The following is an 18516-nucleotide window of genomic DNA, read 5'->3' as shown; positions in this document are numbered from 1 at the left end:
TGCAGCCCCATCTAGATGAAAGCCATTGTACTCCCCTTCACCCCTGTCCTGTGGCTTTCCTCTTTACAGAGGGTGGTGTTCCCTCTTCCCTGATTTTATTGGCAGGCTTTGTGACTGTGATGGTGGCCTCATTGTGCAGTTAACCTGGTACTTTCTGAGTGAGTCAATACCTGCCTGAGACTACACTGCTGGTGTTTTGCGAGGGGGTGTCGTGGTTCCTGTTCTAAATCTGGGCTTCATGTTTCCCTTACGGAGGTGAAGGGGGAAAAAAGATGGGCCTGCAGTCCAACACACCAACTGCAGCTTCGGCAAAGGTGTCTTCTAGAACACTGTGCTGGAGATGGTAGCGGATATGTGTTCTACACTGGGCTTGCCCTTAAAGCCTGCTGCAGCTTCCCATAGGAGCCGGCAGGATTTGCAGTGGTGGGCACCAGGCAAAACACCCTCTGCGAGCTCTGGCAGCGCGGAAGGCAGCTGCTTGTGCCAGCTTTTTCTCCCGTTCTTTGCAAATACTGCACTGGAGATAAAGCCCTGAGACTGGAAGTGCAAAGGTACCAGACGTGGATCAAATCATTCCAGGGGAGGGAGAAAGGGTGAGTTTCTGTTCCAACTCCCCCTGCCTCCACGCTGGAACCCTGTCTGACTGTGCCCCAAGTTCCTCGAATTCAGCCCCAGCCCTTGCAGCCCTTCCCTCTTTGCCAGGCTGCGAGGGCGGGCCGCCAGCCCCCGCGGGGAGGCGGCGCGGGGGCCGATACCACCCCGGGCATCCCCCGTACCCCCCTCCCTCCGCCTCCGAGCGCGGCCGGCGGCTTTAAAGGCGGTGGGGTGGGCGGCGGGGCATGCGGCGGCACCATGCGGCGGGCGCTCGGCACCCGGGGCTGCTGCTGGGCGCTGCTGCTGCTGCCGCCGCTGCTGCTGCCCGCGGCGGGGGCCTCCCCGCACCGCCCGCGCCTGCAGCCCGGCGGCCGCTCCGGGAGCCTCGCCGCGGCAGGTACCGTACACCCGCGGCCGGCTGCGCGCCCCCCGGGCGGCCTTTCCAGGGGCCGTGCCCGCCGCCTCGCTCCCTGCCCGCTTCGCTCGCCGCTGCCCGGCCGCGCCGCTGCCGCCTGCCGCTCTGCTCGCAGGGTGTCCCACCGCCGGCTGTCACTGACGGCTGCGGGAGGGCTGTGCCCCGGGGGCGTCCGGCTCCAGCGGCAGCGCTCCGCCGTCCGTCCGCTCCCAGGCAGGAGCACCGGCTACTTTTTTTTATGCAAAGCCGGCCTTGCTAATCTCTAAAACTTGCATCACTTCCCTACGTGTGTTCCTTTCTGGAAACATCTTTTCAGACGCACAGAAGGATCAGGTTGCTGAAAAGTTTTGTTTTGTTGGTGGGTGGTTGTTTTTTTTTTTTTCTCCCTAATCTATAAAAGGGAATTGTTCTGCTTACAAATCCTGGATTTGGTTGTGTGGGTTTTTTGGGTTTTTTGGGGGGTTTTTTTGAGGACAAACACTTGTGTGTTTTGTCTTTCATACCTTAAGCTACGCATGCACACGCAAACATTTCTTCATGTTTTCTCAACTTCCCGAAGGGCACAAAGCTATTCTTCTAAATCCTTTCGCAAAATCTGAGTTAAGGGATGCCTGTAGAATTATGTGTAATGTACCTGAATGGGGTCCTAGATTCATCTGGTGGGTTACTCTGTTCAAAGGCAAAATCAACTCTGCTACTGTGTATCCTGATGGAAGTAAGATCTAGCTATGCAATTTGGTTTTTTCACTTGCGCAAGAGAAAAAAAAAGTAACGCATTGAAACAAAAAAAAAGGTGCTGTTTTCACCTCTACTTTTAAGAGATTTGTGGATATTTTTTTTATTTCAATTGGAATGGAATAATAAAAGCGAACTTGATAGCCAGGAGAGGTGTGTCAGGTTCCCAAAACACCTCTTGGGGAGCATAATCAAAATGAACACCTCATATTTTGTTATTTAATGCACTGTTGAGCCAGAATGTCTCTTCTATACAAGAGCTTTCTTTTGGCTTGTCTTGTTTTTCATAAACCAACTACACAAATCCATGCCTTGATGGTGTAAACCAAGTACATGGTATCATCAATGTCAGGTCAAGGTACCAGGACAGAGAGTGTAAGATTCAGCTTCCCTGCTATTGCTGTATTGATTATTTTTTGTCTTCCTAGAAGTGATGCTTCTCTTTGATCTGAGCAATGGCTTTTCTGTTTCTGTCTAGATTCATATGTCAGTGAGGAATTTTGGAAGCTAGAAATATGTGTGTAAATACTCATTTTCACATGTAAAATTACTTCATAATTAAGTTCATTTTTTTCTCTACTGTGCAGTACTCTAAAGTACTCTCTGCTCTACTTTTCTCTACTAAAGTAGGCTTTCCCTACTGTAAGAAGCCTTTATAACAGCATCATTTGCATCTTTTTCCTGTTGGCCTTTATTTCTTCTTGTTGTGCGCTTTGGATTGCGAATTACAAACAAGAAACAATTCCTAATCAGCATTGTTACTATCCTAAAAAATAGTTAGGATCTGTTCACTATGTAATCTATCCAGTTGTTTTACCATTTTATTTCTGTAACTTATAAAAATGTAATTCAGGGTTTATCTTTACAAAAATAAAAAGGAAGTACATTTATACATCATTGCTACATTTCTGTGTTGGCTGTTACATGCAAACTACAACCTTTTTTTTCAAGGATAGTTACAGATTTTTGTGAGCTCACATGTGGATCTATCTGTTAATGCTTAGAAAAGTTCAATTATTTATTACTTGTCAAAATTAGTATTTAAGAATTTCTAATGTGTTACTCCTACAATTTTAAGTCTCTTTCTAAAGAATCAAGAGTGCCAACATTTAACTGGTAGTAGTTTGCCACGACAGCTGTCATTGCCCTTAGGGGGAGAGCTGCAGTCCTGTGTAGGAGATGACTGAAATGTTTTCCTTCCTTCTTGACAGACACTGCCTGCAAGAACCGGCCCCTGGACCTTGTCTTCATCATAGACAGTTCCCGTAGTGTCCGACCTGAAGAATTTGAGAAAGTGAAAATCTTTTTGTCAGAAATGATTGATACTCTGGATGTTGGTGAAAGAACAACCCGTGTGGCAGTCATGAATTATGCTAGCACTGTCAAGGTAGAGTTTCCCCTCCGGACCTACTTTGATAAAGCATCTATGAAGGAGGCGATATCTCACATCAAGCCCCTGTCTGCTGGCACAATGACCGGCCTTGCCATCCAAACTGCCATGGATGAAGTCTTTACTGAGGAAATGGGCACCCGGCCAGCAACCTTCAATATCCCCAAGGTGGTCATTGTTGTGACAGACGGACGGCCGCAAGACCAGGTTCAAGATGTGGCAGCAAGCGCCCGGACAGCTGGCATTGAGATCTATGCCGTTGGGGTAGACCGGGCAGACATGCAGTCCCTGAGGGTAATGGCCAGCGAACCACTGGATGAACACGTCTTCTATGTGGAGACCTATGGTGTGATTGAAAAGCTGACATCCAAATTCAGAGAGACTTTCTGTGGTAAGGTGGTCAGTTCAAGACAGTAGTGTAATTTGGCTCCTTTTGGCTCCTACTGTGGTTCCACTCCCTAAGAAAGAAGTTTTTCTTTTTCAGAAGTGTTATGTACCACATCTCAATATTTCCTTTGCCGTCGGTTGTGCAAACAAGCAACCCTTTTATTCAGTGGAGGCCAAGTAATGACCTTCCATTTTGAATAGCGACCTTACCATGCAGGTAACAGACCTGATTTCAGTGGACCTCCTTCTGCAGTTGGTCTGATTCAGTGCAAGAGAAAGCATGGCAGTCTGGCTGGGAGTCGGCGGCGTATATTTACTGACTTACTGAGAGTGTACACCGGAGATGTGCAGTCTGCTCATTTTTTTCCCATCTCACTGGGAGGCAAGGAGGGTGGAAGTGTGGCGCTGAAGGGCTCCTTGTAGATTCAGAGTAGGAAAACCAGTGTGGCAGGTGAACCACTACGCTAGCTTGAGAAATTTGGTGCAGGATGAAGTGCCCAAGCATAACAGCAGGTCATCTCGGGATGGGTTTTCACTCTGCAGGCACTGCTGGGCTTTTTCAGTGTGCCAGACTCACACTTTTCTTTTTCCTTGCAACTTGGTTTAGACAGGGAACTGTGGGATGGGTTGAATTAGCTTGTCTTTCGGGGCTGGTCTTGGAAAAATGCTGGATGTATATTCGTTTTGGGCTAGAACTCCACTAATGATGCTAGGCCAGCATGGGTTGTTACTGTCATTTAGAGGAAAAAACTTCATGTATCTGGAGTATTTAGAGCTGCCTATAGATAGCTATGACACAGGCCTACCCACAAAAATTAGATGACAACTTTTTGACAATCAAAAAGCTTGAAGTAGATTTTTCTAGTAAGATTCTAAGGAAATTACTTGTAAAATAAATCTCCAGCAAATAATGGGTAAAATCAGGTGTAAAGAACATTGTAAGAGAATTAAAATAACAGCCATTGCCTTGGGAACTTGGTTGGCAACGTGTTACTTTGTTACTTCACGGCCTTAGTAAAAATTACCATAATAACTGTTGAATATGTTTAAAGTGAATAGACCTCTTTTTCTAGGTATGAAATAAATGTGTAGGACTATCTGCAAACAGGACACTTTGCCCAGTAATTAACACAGGAAATGCCTTGAGGTTTGGCTTGACATCACGATGTGTTGCTGATGCGACCAGATCCTCTCTCTGGTACCTGGTGGTGGGTACAAGTGCCCACCTAGCTGGACTGGTATGTTTGCTGTGAACACAGCACGGATTTTCCACCTATGTTCTCACCAAAGCAAGCCCTTTCATAGCACCAAAGAAAAATCTCTTGTTCATAAGAGTAACCCTACTGTTTATTGTGCTGAATCATAGAAATTACGACCCTGCTAAGCTGGAGGATAAACCAAAAAAGAGCTCACGTATACACACTTCCAGTGTAACTCCGAGTTGCCTGCATGCAATTAGCCTGAATCTGTGGTGTTTATGAATTTATGAAATCTGTGGGAACAAGAACATGGTACAAGGAATGGTTTTTAAAAAGGTTCCTACAAACCAAATTAGTCTAAAAGGGTCTTGTAAGACAGTGTGGGTAAACTGGGTCTTTTACAGCTTTTTGGTTAGAAATCTAGACTCACCAGTAACAATTAGGATTCTTTTTGGGCCAAGGCAAATAACTGTGTTTGTAGGGTGAACTGAAAACAGGAATACTAATGTTCAGGGGCAAAATAGTTGGCTAAGATCAAGTTCTTGATGCATTGAGGGCATCATTCAACATGAGACCATCCTGGAGATGGAAAATCTTAGCCTTGGATTGGTGTCCAAGTTGGTGGAGGGCTGACTTTCCTACCACAAAAATCTGACCATTTGAGTCTTGAGCTTCTCACTTATGCTTGAAAATATCACCCACAGATTTTGTTCATAAGCCATGGAGGTGTATTCTCTGTCTTATTCCCAAGGGTGCAGCAGAATGAAAAGACACTCCCTTAGTTTGAGATTTGTTTTTGCCAATGGAAAGAAAAGACATCCTTTCTGTCAACCTTATTAGAGGACATTTAAATCTCCCATGTTTTAGAAAATGAGAAATGTTGCCTTGCATTCAGAAATACATGAGAAGATTCAAGCACTCTTGCTTCTCATTTCTTACCTCACCACTATTGCTTTGGAGTTTGATTTTACCGGTACTTCATATCCATATTGTGACTACTCATCTAAGTAAAATCTTAGGTAATATCAGACTTGTCTTCTCATTTTTCTCCTTTTCCCTTTAATTTTCTCCTTCTTTCTTTCCTTCCTTTCCCTCTTCTTTTCCCCCTTCTCACTTTTTTCCTCTACCATTTTTTCTTCCTCATTCCCTCTCCCCTTCCCTTTTCTCCTTCATCTAAATTTAGTCATCCAAAAATCATCTAAGCTTCATTGAGTATCTTTACAGTCTGTGGAGAGAAGTGGGCATCTTGAGGTAACCAGAGAAGCAGCATATCCAAAGCTAAATAAACTTGAGAAAAATTGGTCGGAAGTTAATTAGTTATGTAGTTAGACCATATGTGAAGGGAGACACTGTCAGCACATATAGTGCATTTCAGAGACAGCCCAGCATTACAACAGTCATTTTATTTGCCCTGTCACCACAACACACTTCTGTCAGCTGCCATCCATCATGCTGCTTTTCCTATCACTGTTTTCTGTTTTCTCAGTCTGATGAGCTAGCCTTACTGTTTGCTCAGGCATTAGTCGGTCCCTGAAAATTGAATCTCAATTTGTAGTTTACGTTTTCAGCTTCTCAGTTCTCTGAGGTTTGGACATTATTTCTGTACTGTCCTTCCATTAGGCAGTTCATGTGTCTGTAAAGCCACCCCACTGTAGGAACTTCCTCCATATCCTCTCTTGGTCTTGACTTTTTAAATCCAATAGATCAAGGCAGCTGCAGTGCTCACATACTCATCTTGCAGTGATGGGTTTCTTTGCTGGCTGATACATCTGGACCATAGTTACACAGATACTCTTTTCATCCCTGAGAAGGCAGTGTGTTATCCCAGTGCCTCTGAGTAATTTTTCTCTTCCTCCTGGTCTTGACGCTGTTTCTGTTGCACTTTGATTTTATTTTATTTTGGTTTGGTTTGGTTTATTTTATTTAATTTCATTTTGCGTCTGTTGCTTTTCAGTTTATATGGGAGGTTTTTTTACAGTGCAGCAGGAATCCATAAATTGTATGCCAGTGAGCAGAAGTTAGTAAACTGCCAGAGAATGTGACTGACAGATTTTGAGATTATTTCAACTGGTTGTCTGTGATAGAAAGGGACTGGATACAAAAAGCCAGAAGGTCATTTTCATTGCCAAGTTCTTGTCTCCAGTGTAATGTTACTAAATGCTTACAATCTTTCCCTTGCACACTTTTCAATTCATCTTGTCTTTCTGCCACCTCAGGTGGTGAATTATTTCACTGTAGTTGTTCCGGTGTCATTTATGACTTCTTTCTTCTGGCTACAGAATGGTGCAAAAGCTGCCTGTAACCTTCTGTGAGTGACATAGCAGTGACATTTACTACTACTGATCCAGCAAACAGTGCAAGATGTACTTTTGTAAGCATAAATTATTAATTACTTTTTCTTTCCTTTGGGATGACTGAAATACCCTTGCTGTAAATGCCCTTTTTAGCTGTGAATGTGTGTGCACTTGGGACCCACGACTGCGAGCAGGTCTGTGTGAGTAACGGCAGAACCTACCTTTGTGATTGCTATGAAGGCTACACTCTGAATCCAGATAAGAGAACCTGCTCAGGTATTACTCCTTTGGTAAATGTGTTCAGCTAGAAAAAAATCACTTTTTAATACCATAACTGGATCTGAGAAGCTACTTGTGTACTTCTGTTGAAACAGTGAACATCTGTATCTTCTTCAATAATAACTCCAATAATAAATCACAGTCTGCTGCAAGTACTGGTGAGAAGTAGTTTGTTTCCATCACCATCCTTCATTAGGGCCAGATGCCAAAACAAAGTCTTCAGATCTAGACACTGTATAGACATTTTCTCCTACCACTTATTCTAATGCCTTCAGTTACTATTGCCATTTCTGAGCTGATTCCAAATAGAAATACATTTAAAAATGTAAATATGCACTCCATCCCAAACTACTTTTTATTAATAATGAGTTGTTTCTCTAACATGCATCTTGCAGCTGTGGACATGTGTGCACCTGGAAGGCATGAGTGTGATCAGATCTGCGTGAGTAACAACACATCCTATGTCTGTGAATGCTATGAAGGCTACACCCTGAATCCAGATAAGAAGACTTGCTCAGGTAAGAACTAAAGGCTACTTTAATATATGAAACTCATGGAGACATGGACATGTTTTCTGTGAGTTACCCTCATTATTTCTAGTTGAAAAATCACTTACAGACATCAACTCTTAAAATAGAATTTACCTGTAGCCTTTCCACTTGGTTCCAATAACAATAAAATTACATTTTTCTTTAAATGTGTTGATTAAAAAACTGCAGTTTGGCACTTACCTAACCATTTTGTGGTCCTCACTATACTTCATAAATCACTTAGTCCCTGGGGGAGGATGAACCTATTTTGGAGATGCCCACCAGCACTGTATCTCCACTGGAGAGTGGTGGCACTAGTCCATAGAGATCTTAAAACCCGATGATTATTCCACGTGGTCTCCATCTCTTCTGTTGAAATGCAGGGCGTTTTGCAGCTTACTGCTTCTGCTTCCGAAGTTGTGCAGGGCTGTGCTATATAGCGACCCCGGTCTTACACTGGCAGCAGCTTCTTTCTTTCCTATTCCTTGCACTGGCATCCTGAAAAGTGAGCCTACTATAAACACTTTTCCCCCCAAATACTTCTCTGGAGTTATTTCTTTAAATGGGAAGTTTTGAGCAGCACCAACCTTAGGGTAGCTATTTTATAACTGGTAAGTGCATCCCTCCCTCTGAGAGCACATAAACATTCTTCTCACTGAAGTTTCTACTCATTTCTGAAGAGAGAACATAACATTCCAGTGCTCCTGCTTGTTTGTTTGTTGGGTTTTTTCTCACTAGGCTTTATATCTCTTTGCCATTTAATAGCATTTCTAGATATCATGTCTGGCTTTTTGTGCCTGTCTTCAGCTCATGGATGAAAATATGAATTTAAATTTGAATTCACCATAGGTACTGCTAATATTGCAAGAAACAACTCTGCCTTGACACGTGGTGGGTTATGGCTCATTTCAGTATGGTGTTTTAGCTTCAGTCCTCCTGGGGATATTCAGGACTGTTAGAATTGCTGATGAAAATCAGAATTACGTGAGATGTGGCATAGTAATGTCTTGCAGTCCCAGTATCTGCCTCCTCCATTAAATAATTAGTAACTGAATTCAGTTGTCTGCAGCATAATATGATACAGTAGGGCACCGGTTGAATCCTAATTAAAATGTAATTATAAATGTTGAAGCATTTTAAACATTTGACTGTCTTGGAGGCATTAATTGGTTTCTTTTTCAAAATGTGGTTCACCACAGCCACGGACATATGCGCACCTGGAAGGCACGATTGTGCACAAGTCTGTCTGAGTAATGGTGGATCCTACAGCTGTAACTGCTATGAAGGATACACTCTGAATCCAGATAAGAAGACTTGCTCAGGTAAGACCTGATTAAGGAAATACGGTGTTCAGCTACAAGCAAGTAGGTTTTAAAAATCAGGTTAATTTATGTTATTTTTCTGATAAGCTGTCCAAGAATTTCTGTACTACTCCTGAAAACACAGTACAACTTTTATTTTTTCCTATGTCCTGTAATAATTTGAGATCCATGGCTTTCTTCAGTTGTGTGAAGCTTGTAATTGGTATAATTAAAATACCATATGGCATTTCCCTGAGGACTTCACAGTATTTTCACATCCATGAAGCATGAATTGCCATATCCACCTGAGAGAGAAGGATAATATATTTGCTGGGAAGATGTGGTGGGTACTACCTGTGTCAGAAAACTCTTCAGTCAAGCAGCACAAGGGAAAGATGAAGAAGAGCAAGGACTGTGCTGGGAGAGAGATTACAGTCTGTATCATCATGAGTATGATCACTCTGGTGGGTGTGTTTGAATCTTAAAAAATACTCCAGCCTTAGAGCTCTAGGGGGTGAAGGGAAGTGTTATTCCCCAGTGCTGATGTCTGAGAGGATAGGAGTGTAGATTTAGTTGGTAGTTAAACATGTATGTGTAAGTATAGTACCTACAAATTAATATGTATTCTATATTAATTTTCCTTGATTGGGATTTGAACTTCACTGTTCATCTCTTTGGTTGTCTCATTAATGACTTAGTTATGTAAAATCCTTTTTTCCACTTCCTTCATAATCCCTTTCCTTACTACATTTTGTGTGACAAAGTGCTGAACCAAGGCTTTCAATTCCAGGAGTTCCTAGGCAAATCTCTCCAACTAAGTTACAGGTCTCGCATCTCGAAGAAGTGAAGCTAGAGGGCCTCAGTATTTCTTCTTGCCTAGTTTAGGAGCTGATTTTGTAAATATAGTTCCTAAAATGGACTTTTACCTGGCATTATATAAAGACCATAAATATCTGTGAGGCAATGTGAATACAGCTAGGCATCTTCCTTTGGGCGTCCAATTCTAAACCTCCTTTCATAACACTGATTCTCCCCCTGCATAGTCAAATTCCAGATTATTTCCCCAATATGCTTGCTTATTTTTCCTTTTGAATCTCATTTTGCAGTATGCTGGTAATGAGTTCTCAGCCATCCAGGTCTTTGTGATTTAATAAAAATCATCTAGGTCCAAGAGGGGGTCCTCCCCTCCCCTCCCCTCCCCTCCCCTCCCCTCCCCTCCCCTCCCCTCCCCTCCCCTCCCCTCCCCTCCCCTCCCCTCCCCTCCCCTTTCTTCCTCCCTTCCCTTCCCTTCCTGCAAAGATATCCAAACATAGGAACTCCTTCTCAGCTTGTCCTTTCAGAGGTGATGTGTTAAATTTGGCAGAAAACATCAACTTCACACCTCACTTTGTAACCGGCAGCAGGTGCCACATCTCTCTTTTTTTTTAGCAGCCATTTATACTCTTCTGTTTATGGTCTTTTCATTCCATAAAACAGTGTCTTATCCAACTCAATTACAGCTGAAATAAGGCCAAATAGTCTCTTAAAATCCAGTTATTTATTCTCTGATATTCCTTTGGATAATTCATTTGTAACTGGGCCACTGCTAGTTCAGTTCCTTTTGCAATCTGTTACAACTGCAAAAAAAGTGTTACCAGTATTCCAAAAATTGTATTATTTTTGTGATGTTGATAGCCACACTACAGCGGACTGTGTATACCCTACTATAGCTAATAGCATGCTGACATGCAATAAAAACATCCTGGTTTGAATCCAAATGAAGATATGTTTGCAAGTGGAAATTGCCAACACCAACTAAAAAGGCTGAAGTTTGGGTATTGATTAATATTCTTCTCTTCTCAAATGCCTTCCTCAGCTGTCGATATGTGTGCACCTGGAAGGCATGACTGCGAGCAGGTCTGCATGAGAGATGATCTGTTCTATACCTGTGACTGCTACCAAGGCTACACCCTGAATCCAGACAAGAAGACTTGCTCAAGTAAGAGCAGCTTGCTGTTCCCTGTTCCCCCACACCCTCCCCAGCTAAATACATGTATTGAAATAGCTCTCATTAGCAGGTTAATTTATTTAGATCTCTTTGAGAAACTTTCACATGTGTGCAAGTGTTACAAGACAGTTCTATGCCACTCTGCCTTTTCCACTTCGAGCAACATTCAGAGATACAAAGCACTTTATATGCAACAATGCTAGTAACTGCTTACCATTTGGTCTTTCTTTATTATGTAATAACTAAGGCCTTCACTGCATTTTAAAAAATCATGCAATATTCAGCAAACCCAAACTGAGAAATAATTGAAGAGAGAAGAGCTGGGGCTAGTCACACACTTTGCAATACTGTGGAATCTGCATACTACCATGCAGGAGACAGTTTGAGGTGATGTCCTCCCCTCGGGCTGAATTTCATATTGCTGTTTGCTTCTTTAGCTTCCCATTGACTTTGCGTTATAGTGAAAATGTAATAATTTTAGAAGTGTTTCTTTCTTTCCCGGCCTCCAAACTGTAAAGCTATTGTGTACTGGAAACTTTTCCTAGCATACGTTTGGAGGTGGTCTGGAACCTCACGGCTGGTGAGGTCAGGCAGCTGCAGTCAGAGTGAGCACAGACTGTACAAAGTACGGACTGAGGGAGACCCCAGTAAGGCAATTAGTTTGTCTTGCTGCTCCAAGGCAAGACCAGTTACACATCTCAGTAGTTCCTGGAAAAATTCACATAAGAGAGGCTCCCAGCATGGAAAAGCATTGCTGTTGGGAAGCATTAAAAAAAAGTTACCTTTTTTTCGGGTAACTGTGTCTCCAAAATGCGTTCTGTAGGAACTGATGTGTTTGCACCAGGAGCCCCTGGCTGTGAGCAGGTCTGTGTGAGTAATGGTGGGTCATACACCTGTGACTGCTATGAAGGCTTCACCTTAAATCCAGATGAGAAAACATGCTCAAGTAATAATTTATTGTGTTTTTTACTGAATTTATTTAATGAAGTGCCTCTCTTTAATATGTTAAATCCTTTTAATCTGTTTGAGAAACATTCCATCAGCTCACAGACTCCCTGTAAATATCATCCTTTTCCATTCTTTCCTTCCTGTTTCCACTACATTTTGAGCTATTTTGGTCCTTCTTGTTTAATTATAGCAGTTACTGTATTTAAAACTGCAGTTGACTCTTACTTATCATGACACATTTAAGGGCTTCACTGGTTTTAAAAAAAAAAAAAATCTGTTATAATCTGCATTTCTTTATCAAATGGGAGTAATTGGGAGGATTAGCAAGACAGGGTTCTGGGGCATATGTCTCCAGAGCATGGGACTTAATTGTGTACCACCACTTGGAGGATGGTGGGGAGCCAGAGGGGAACAGAACTGGTGCTAGAAGAACCACAGCAATGCTAAACCATATGTTCTTGTCCGCTCCTCCAAGCTGAGTGGGGCAGATGTGAGCTCACCAGCTGACTCGCCTTCAGATGGGCAATAATGGCATCAACTCTTGGCAGAACCTCTGCACCATTTGATGTAGAATCAAAGTAAAATTGGGTTGGAAGGGACCTCAAGAGGTACGTAATCCTATCTCTGATTCAGAGCAGGAATAATTTGCCATTTCATCAAGTGGCTAAGGACCCTGTGTAAGAGCAAAGTTATGAAACTGGTGGATATAGCCAAACACCATCAGCAAAAATAGTAATTTTTTTGTAGGTCTGGACATAAATATAAATGCAGTGCAAAAACACAGCTCTAGCATGTTTTGTATGAATTGTTGGGCATCCCAGTGGCAACGTGAGTGTCCAGGATTTTGAATATCAGATACTGGAAGACTCTAGATTTCACAGAAGGACTAGAAAACTTCAGGGTACACTTGGGAAGTTGCCAAAGCTGGTTGGAAAAGTAATTTTGTTAAAATAGTCATAATCCAAGGAGGATCTGTATCTGTCATTGGAGAATTTAAATGCAAACATAAAAAATTAACTGGCAGTTGGTTGGAAACCAACTGTGTTGGTGTGATATTTTGAACTGGCCTTCCTCCAGCTGACTTTTGAACAGCTCTTTTTTCTACGTTGACCATAAAGCTGGTGGAATGTTCCAAAGGAGGGAGCTGAACAAATACAGGCTCAGTGGAATCAAGGAGACACCAGTTTCAACATTGGCTGTAAGACAAACAAATTTCTGCACTGCTAGAACTGAATCTGTTCATAGTTTTTGCAGTTTCCCTGTAATATGGATATATCAATGGCATGATTGATAAACAAAAAAAGAAACCAAAACAATTCAGAAAAAAAAGAAAATTTGTATCCAGGTATAATATTTCTATTGTTTTTCTGTTACAATGCTCACATAATTTGTTGGCATTCATTAGCTATGTGTTTATATATCTATGGAAAAAATAATTGAATAATCTGCAGTCAACACCTTTGCAAGCAATGTAAAAAAACATGTACAAAGAGACAGGTATTACATACAAGTAATACCTCTAGAAAACTTGTTGATATGTTTGTTCTTGGCCTGCAACAAGTGGTACAGCTTGCCATAACTCTTACTTTCTAGTAGGTGAGATTAAATTGCCTTTCATGTAGCTGAGAACTCAGAACCATCAGCTGATGCCTGATGTTATTATACCACAATGAAATTATGATCTTTCTGAGCCCTTTGTGATCATCCCTGGTTTTGTGGTAGATTATGGAAAAAAAGGAATTTTTAGGAACAGCTGAGGCTGGTCCCCTGTGAGTCTGGAAGACTGAGGGCAAGCCCTAGGAACAGATCCAATGGAACCACTGTGGAGTATGGCGATGTTTGAGATTGATGACTTCTCTGTCATACTAACCAGCACCTCCATTAATATATTGCTGTACCTTTCTACTACATTTTAAATTCGTTTGGGCCTATTTGCATATTGTTATTCCCTCCATCCATATTCGTGTGACATTGGGATGGACTCATGTTCACACCTCTTGAATAAAAAATTATAATCCCTATGTATGCATATTGCCAGTGTTACAGGTGAAGAATACTTGTGGGGTGATACACATTGATGATTTAGCTGAACCTCTATTGCTTCATATTTAAAATTAATACATGTGTTCCTGCTTTCATTTTTGTGTTATTTACCAAGTGGTAAATTAAATTCTTCTAATTTCTTCCCAGGCTGAGACTTAGGTATCTAAATTCCACCCACATCTCAGAAACCGATGCAAACAGATGAACTTCTGACACTGGCTGGTTTTATGTCCCGAAAATCACTATGTGCCTTCCTGCTTGGCTTGCAAAACTCCTGGAGGCTTAACTTGGGACTAATGCATTCTCAGAAGTTCTGTGATTGGAAGTGATGGGTACCCCAAATGTCATTACAATCCAGCTTTGACAGGACAGCAACCCTGATTTTGTATAGATAAGTAGAATTTAGATTCTATTTAGATACATTTAGATATGAGGAATAAATTTTTCACAGTGAGGATGGCAAGACAATGGAACAGGTTGCCCAGAGAAGTTGTGGAAGTGTTGAAGGCCAGGGTGGATGGGGCTTTGAGCAGCCTGGTCTAGTGGAAGGTGTCCCTGCCCATGGCAGGGGTTTTGGACAAGATGATCTTTGAAGGTCCCTCCCAACACAAACCATTTTATGATTCTATCATTCTTCTGAAGAGAAGCCCAACAAGTTAGTCATGGCCTTAAATACATCTAATTGAATAGATTCTGTTTACAGTGATGCCAGTGGCCTTCCTGTATGGATAGTCTGATGGTCAAAGTACTACTCACAAGATGAAGACCTGGACCACAGGTTCAGTCTGCATCACCTGAACACCCTCCTCCTCTTTCCCAGGGTGCCCTACCTTTTGGGATGGGAGATATTCTGGATGAGAGGGACAGGTAACAGGTGAAGGGAAGGTTCTCTCCAGCAATTAGAGTTGATGGGGGAGGCTGGTTGGCCCCTGCACTCAGACCTCTTCTTATATTTTGCTCAATAATCGTCAAATTTAATGAGTGCGGAGGATCCAGGTAGGCAGGCGAGGAACGCCCTGTTCTGCCTCCTCCTTGGTTAGAGTCAAGCTCTCTCTTGCCTGTCCCATTTCTGAACTATGACACTTGTCTCTGGCTACACACTGGTCCCTGTTCACTGCTGTCCCTCCTTCCTGGCTGCCCTGGTGCTTGCTGTAGTCTCACAGCATGAGTTCAACTCCTGTTGAAAAATCAAGGATTTTCCTGGGATATAAGTGTTTGATAATAGTCATAAATATTCTAAATGCTGTTTTCTTTCTTAGGAGCCATAACAAGCAGTCTCGTAACAACTGAAGAGTCCTGTAAGTGTGAAGCCATAGCTGCCCTGCAAGACTCAGTCACTTCACGCCTTGAAGCTCTGTCCACAAAATATATCCTTTTTCTTACATGATCTTATACATTCATCTCTTTACTGTTATTTTAGAGGCAGCTGTTTTGATATAAGCTAGGGAAGGAACATTGCTCAAAATAGAAAGCATTTTCGTGGTGATTTTAGAAATGTTACGGAGCAAAATCTTGGTTGTTGCAAATACCACTATGTTTTCACATTTCACTGAGGGGCTTTATTATCAAGATGCAGATAAAATGCATATGCCACATGGCCTACACTATATATGCTGTGTGGAACATCAAGCACTGCTCTATTCATAATTCTTCCAGATGACTTTTACTGAATAGCAAATGCTCAGTTTTGAGCCCTCCTCTTATGTCCCCAAATTTTCAAGACAACTTCAGAGGCAGTGCAACAACAGTCCCATTCGCTGTGGTATTCCTCTGCATCCCTCCACAGGCAGGTGCTGTCACAAGCAATTTTCAACCACCACTTTCTTTTCCATGAAAATGTGCTAGCGTATGAATATCCAGCTGCCAGGGTATACAAGCATGGGAGAGCTGCAAGGTAGGGTGCTGAGGCTGAAGCCACTAGGCAAGATTTGGGTCCACGCAGTATCTGAAGTGCAGGCTGGTGGGTGCCAGCTATGCTGTGCTGGAATTTGCTGGCTTCATTTGCTGCAGTGCGGCGCCTGTGGCAGTGAAAAGAAATGTAGTCAGCCCCCAGATTAGACATTTCACAAACATGTGGGAGAGAAAAAACAAAAAACCAACAAAAATACCCCCACCCCCCAAAAAAAAGAGAAAGTGGTGAACTCTGTGGTACCCCAGCAAACCTGAATGCTGGAATAAATGCCCTCAGATGGCACAGCAGGAACTAATAACTGGAAGATAAAGTTGGGCAAGCTGTGATTCATCATAAGGCACAATTTTTAGAAGTTACAGTGGTTGATCACTGTTACAATTTACCAAGGATTGTGGTAGATTTTCATCAGTGGAAATTTTTGAGACTGCATACTTTTTTTTTTTCTGTAAAAGGTGCTCTTGTTCAAATAGGATTTGATTTAGAGGAGCACTGTGGTTTTCATCCTGACCCCTGGGGCTTCAAAATCAAGGAAGAGTGGGGTATTTAGGATTAATCAAAGGAGGAGAGAAAACTAGTAGAGTTTTAAACATGAACTTGTCATTTATACAGATAAATGATTTTTTCAGTTTCCCAAAGCTTCTGAAAGTCAAATGAAAATTTCTGCCAAGGGCACAAGACTTTCACAGTTCTTGTATAAATACAAAGTGATTTTTGTAAGCTCTAATTGCGAATCCCTCTTCCTGTATTGTCCTTGGAGTTCAGTTTATCTGCCTGGGAAAGGTGAAGGGAAGACTGATTTTCCTTGGATTATAATATATAATTCCAGGGAATCTAAGTAGTTAAAACTGAACACCGAGATAATTAAACCTGTAATGACGTCTCAATAATAGCATGTCCTTCAGAGATCAGTCTTTCTGCCCCAGAGAGCTAATGTTAAGCCAGAAAATGCAGTGGTTTCAAGTTAGGAATATACTTTGTTACAAAGAACTGAGGCTTTCTTTCAAAGTTGTTCTTTGGTGGGCAATTTGTATCCCTAGCATCCTTTCAAGGCAACCTGGAAAAAGAAGGAAGAGACAATGACCTGTGCTGCTCCTGAGCCCTGAGTGTCACTTGGTCCAACTTCCAAGAAATTAAAGTTGTTGAGACCATTTTGGAAGTTGCCAGACCTTGACAGATCTCTAACATGTTTTGCAACCTCTGGTTCAAGCATGTATTGACCTCATCTAGAAGAGAGATTGTTTGTTGAAAATGCAGCAATGGGAAAGATTGTGAATAAAACAAACCTTATAGCCATCTATCTTATTGCCCTTAACAACTGACCACTAGATGAAGTGTCTGAGAAGCTGCAGGCATATCAAGGCAGACAGCAGGTTGTCTGAGCTATCATTCTACTTAGTTTTAAAATAATCTTTCAGAATCAATCCTTTTTACTGCATTCAGCAAGCTTTATTTTGTTGCACAGCTTACAAAACAGCAGTTGGTTTGTTACTATTGGCAAATGCCAGGAAGACTCCAGGAAGACCACAGTCTTGAAAATATAGTGACCCTGAGGATTTTCATGTACAGTCACTTTATAACCATAAGGCTACCTATACCTGCTGTGGCTTCACTTTTGTACTACAAGTAGTACAGCAGGTACTGCTTTTCTGCAGTAACTGCATTTTTATTCTCTTATTTAAAAGTAAGTACAGAAAAAATGAATAGACACAGTATATCACATTATATAAAACGGTGAAATGGCAAGGCAGACTAAAAATGTGACCATATCTTCTGTCCATTAATGAGAAAGTAAATTGGGGTCTTCTAACTTGTTTCAATAAAATAAAGTATGATATGCACACTGATGTTGGAAGTTTTATTCTATACAACTTCAGGAATATGTGTTATGAAAAAAAGTTTAATGAAAACAAGGAAACAAAACCTCAGAGATAAAGGAGGCAAAAATGGAGGAAATCCACAGAAATAAACAGGATACTACCCCCAAGTCACATACTTGGAAAAAGAACCGTTTGATTTTAAAACCTAGAAGTCCTTGTTAATATAAATAAAAGGTTTGATAGTAATTTCAAGTATTAATAATGTTGTTTAATACTCCAAAGGATGAAAGATGTCCTCCAGTTTAAGGTTTTTATCTTGCAAGATTTCCTTATGTGATTAGTCAGTCATTCCTGCTGTCATACCACAGACTTTACTGAGACTACTTATGTCAGTTGGACTTGTAGGATAAACACAAAAGCTAACAATTCAAACATTTAATTATTGAAGGAATCCACTCATTTTGCACACTTGGCATTTATAATCAGCCAAATGTTTTAGAAACTGTATTTAGATAAATTTGAAGATGGAGTCAAAACTATGATTTATTTATTTATTTATTTATTTAGAATTGAAAAATCCAACGTATTTGTAAAGCTTTGCAATTTAATTACACAAAGTATTCTATCAGTAGCTAGTATGCTGAGGACATATTATAACACCACCTGTGCTTGCTTCATGCCCTGC

At 41.6% G+C, this 18516-nt stretch overlaps 1 protein-coding gene across 3 annotated transcripts; it reads left to right on the top strand.

The window, feature by feature from the left end:
- Positions 1-797: 797 nt before the first annotated feature.
- On the top strand, positions 798-17859 carry MATN3 (matrilin 3). Of its 3 annotated transcripts, XM_056344331.1 has the most exons (8): positions 803-991; positions 2956-3525; positions 7168-7290; positions 7689-7811; positions 9023-9145; positions 10980-11102; positions 15362-15469; positions 17338-17859. In XM_056344331.1, the coding sequence occupies exons 1-8, from the start codon at positions 853-855 to the stop codon at positions 17391-17393; spliced, it is 1365 nt and encodes a 454-aa protein (XP_056200306.1). In that variant the 5' UTR covers positions 803-852; the 3' UTR covers positions 17394-17859. The 3 variants fall into 3 exon arrangements, with proteins under 3 accessions (XP_056200307.1, XP_056200308.1, XP_056200306.1); XM_056344332.1 differs by lacking the exon at positions 7168-7290 and having other exon boundaries at positions 798-991; XM_056344333.1 differs by lacking the exon at positions 9023-9145 and having other exon boundaries at positions 798-991.
- The last annotated feature ends 657 nt before the right edge of the window (positions 17860-18516 follow it).

This window comes from Falco biarmicus, chromosome 6 (genome assembly GCF_023638135.1).
Source record: "Falco biarmicus isolate bFalBia1 chromosome 6, bFalBia1.pri, whole genome shotgun sequence".
In the NCBI taxonomy this organism is placed as follows: Eukaryota; Metazoa; Chordata; class Aves; order Falconiformes; family Falconidae; genus Falco; species Falco biarmicus.
Note: the sequence above shows the minus strand (reverse complement) of the source record. Positions and strands in the feature narration are given on the sequence as shown.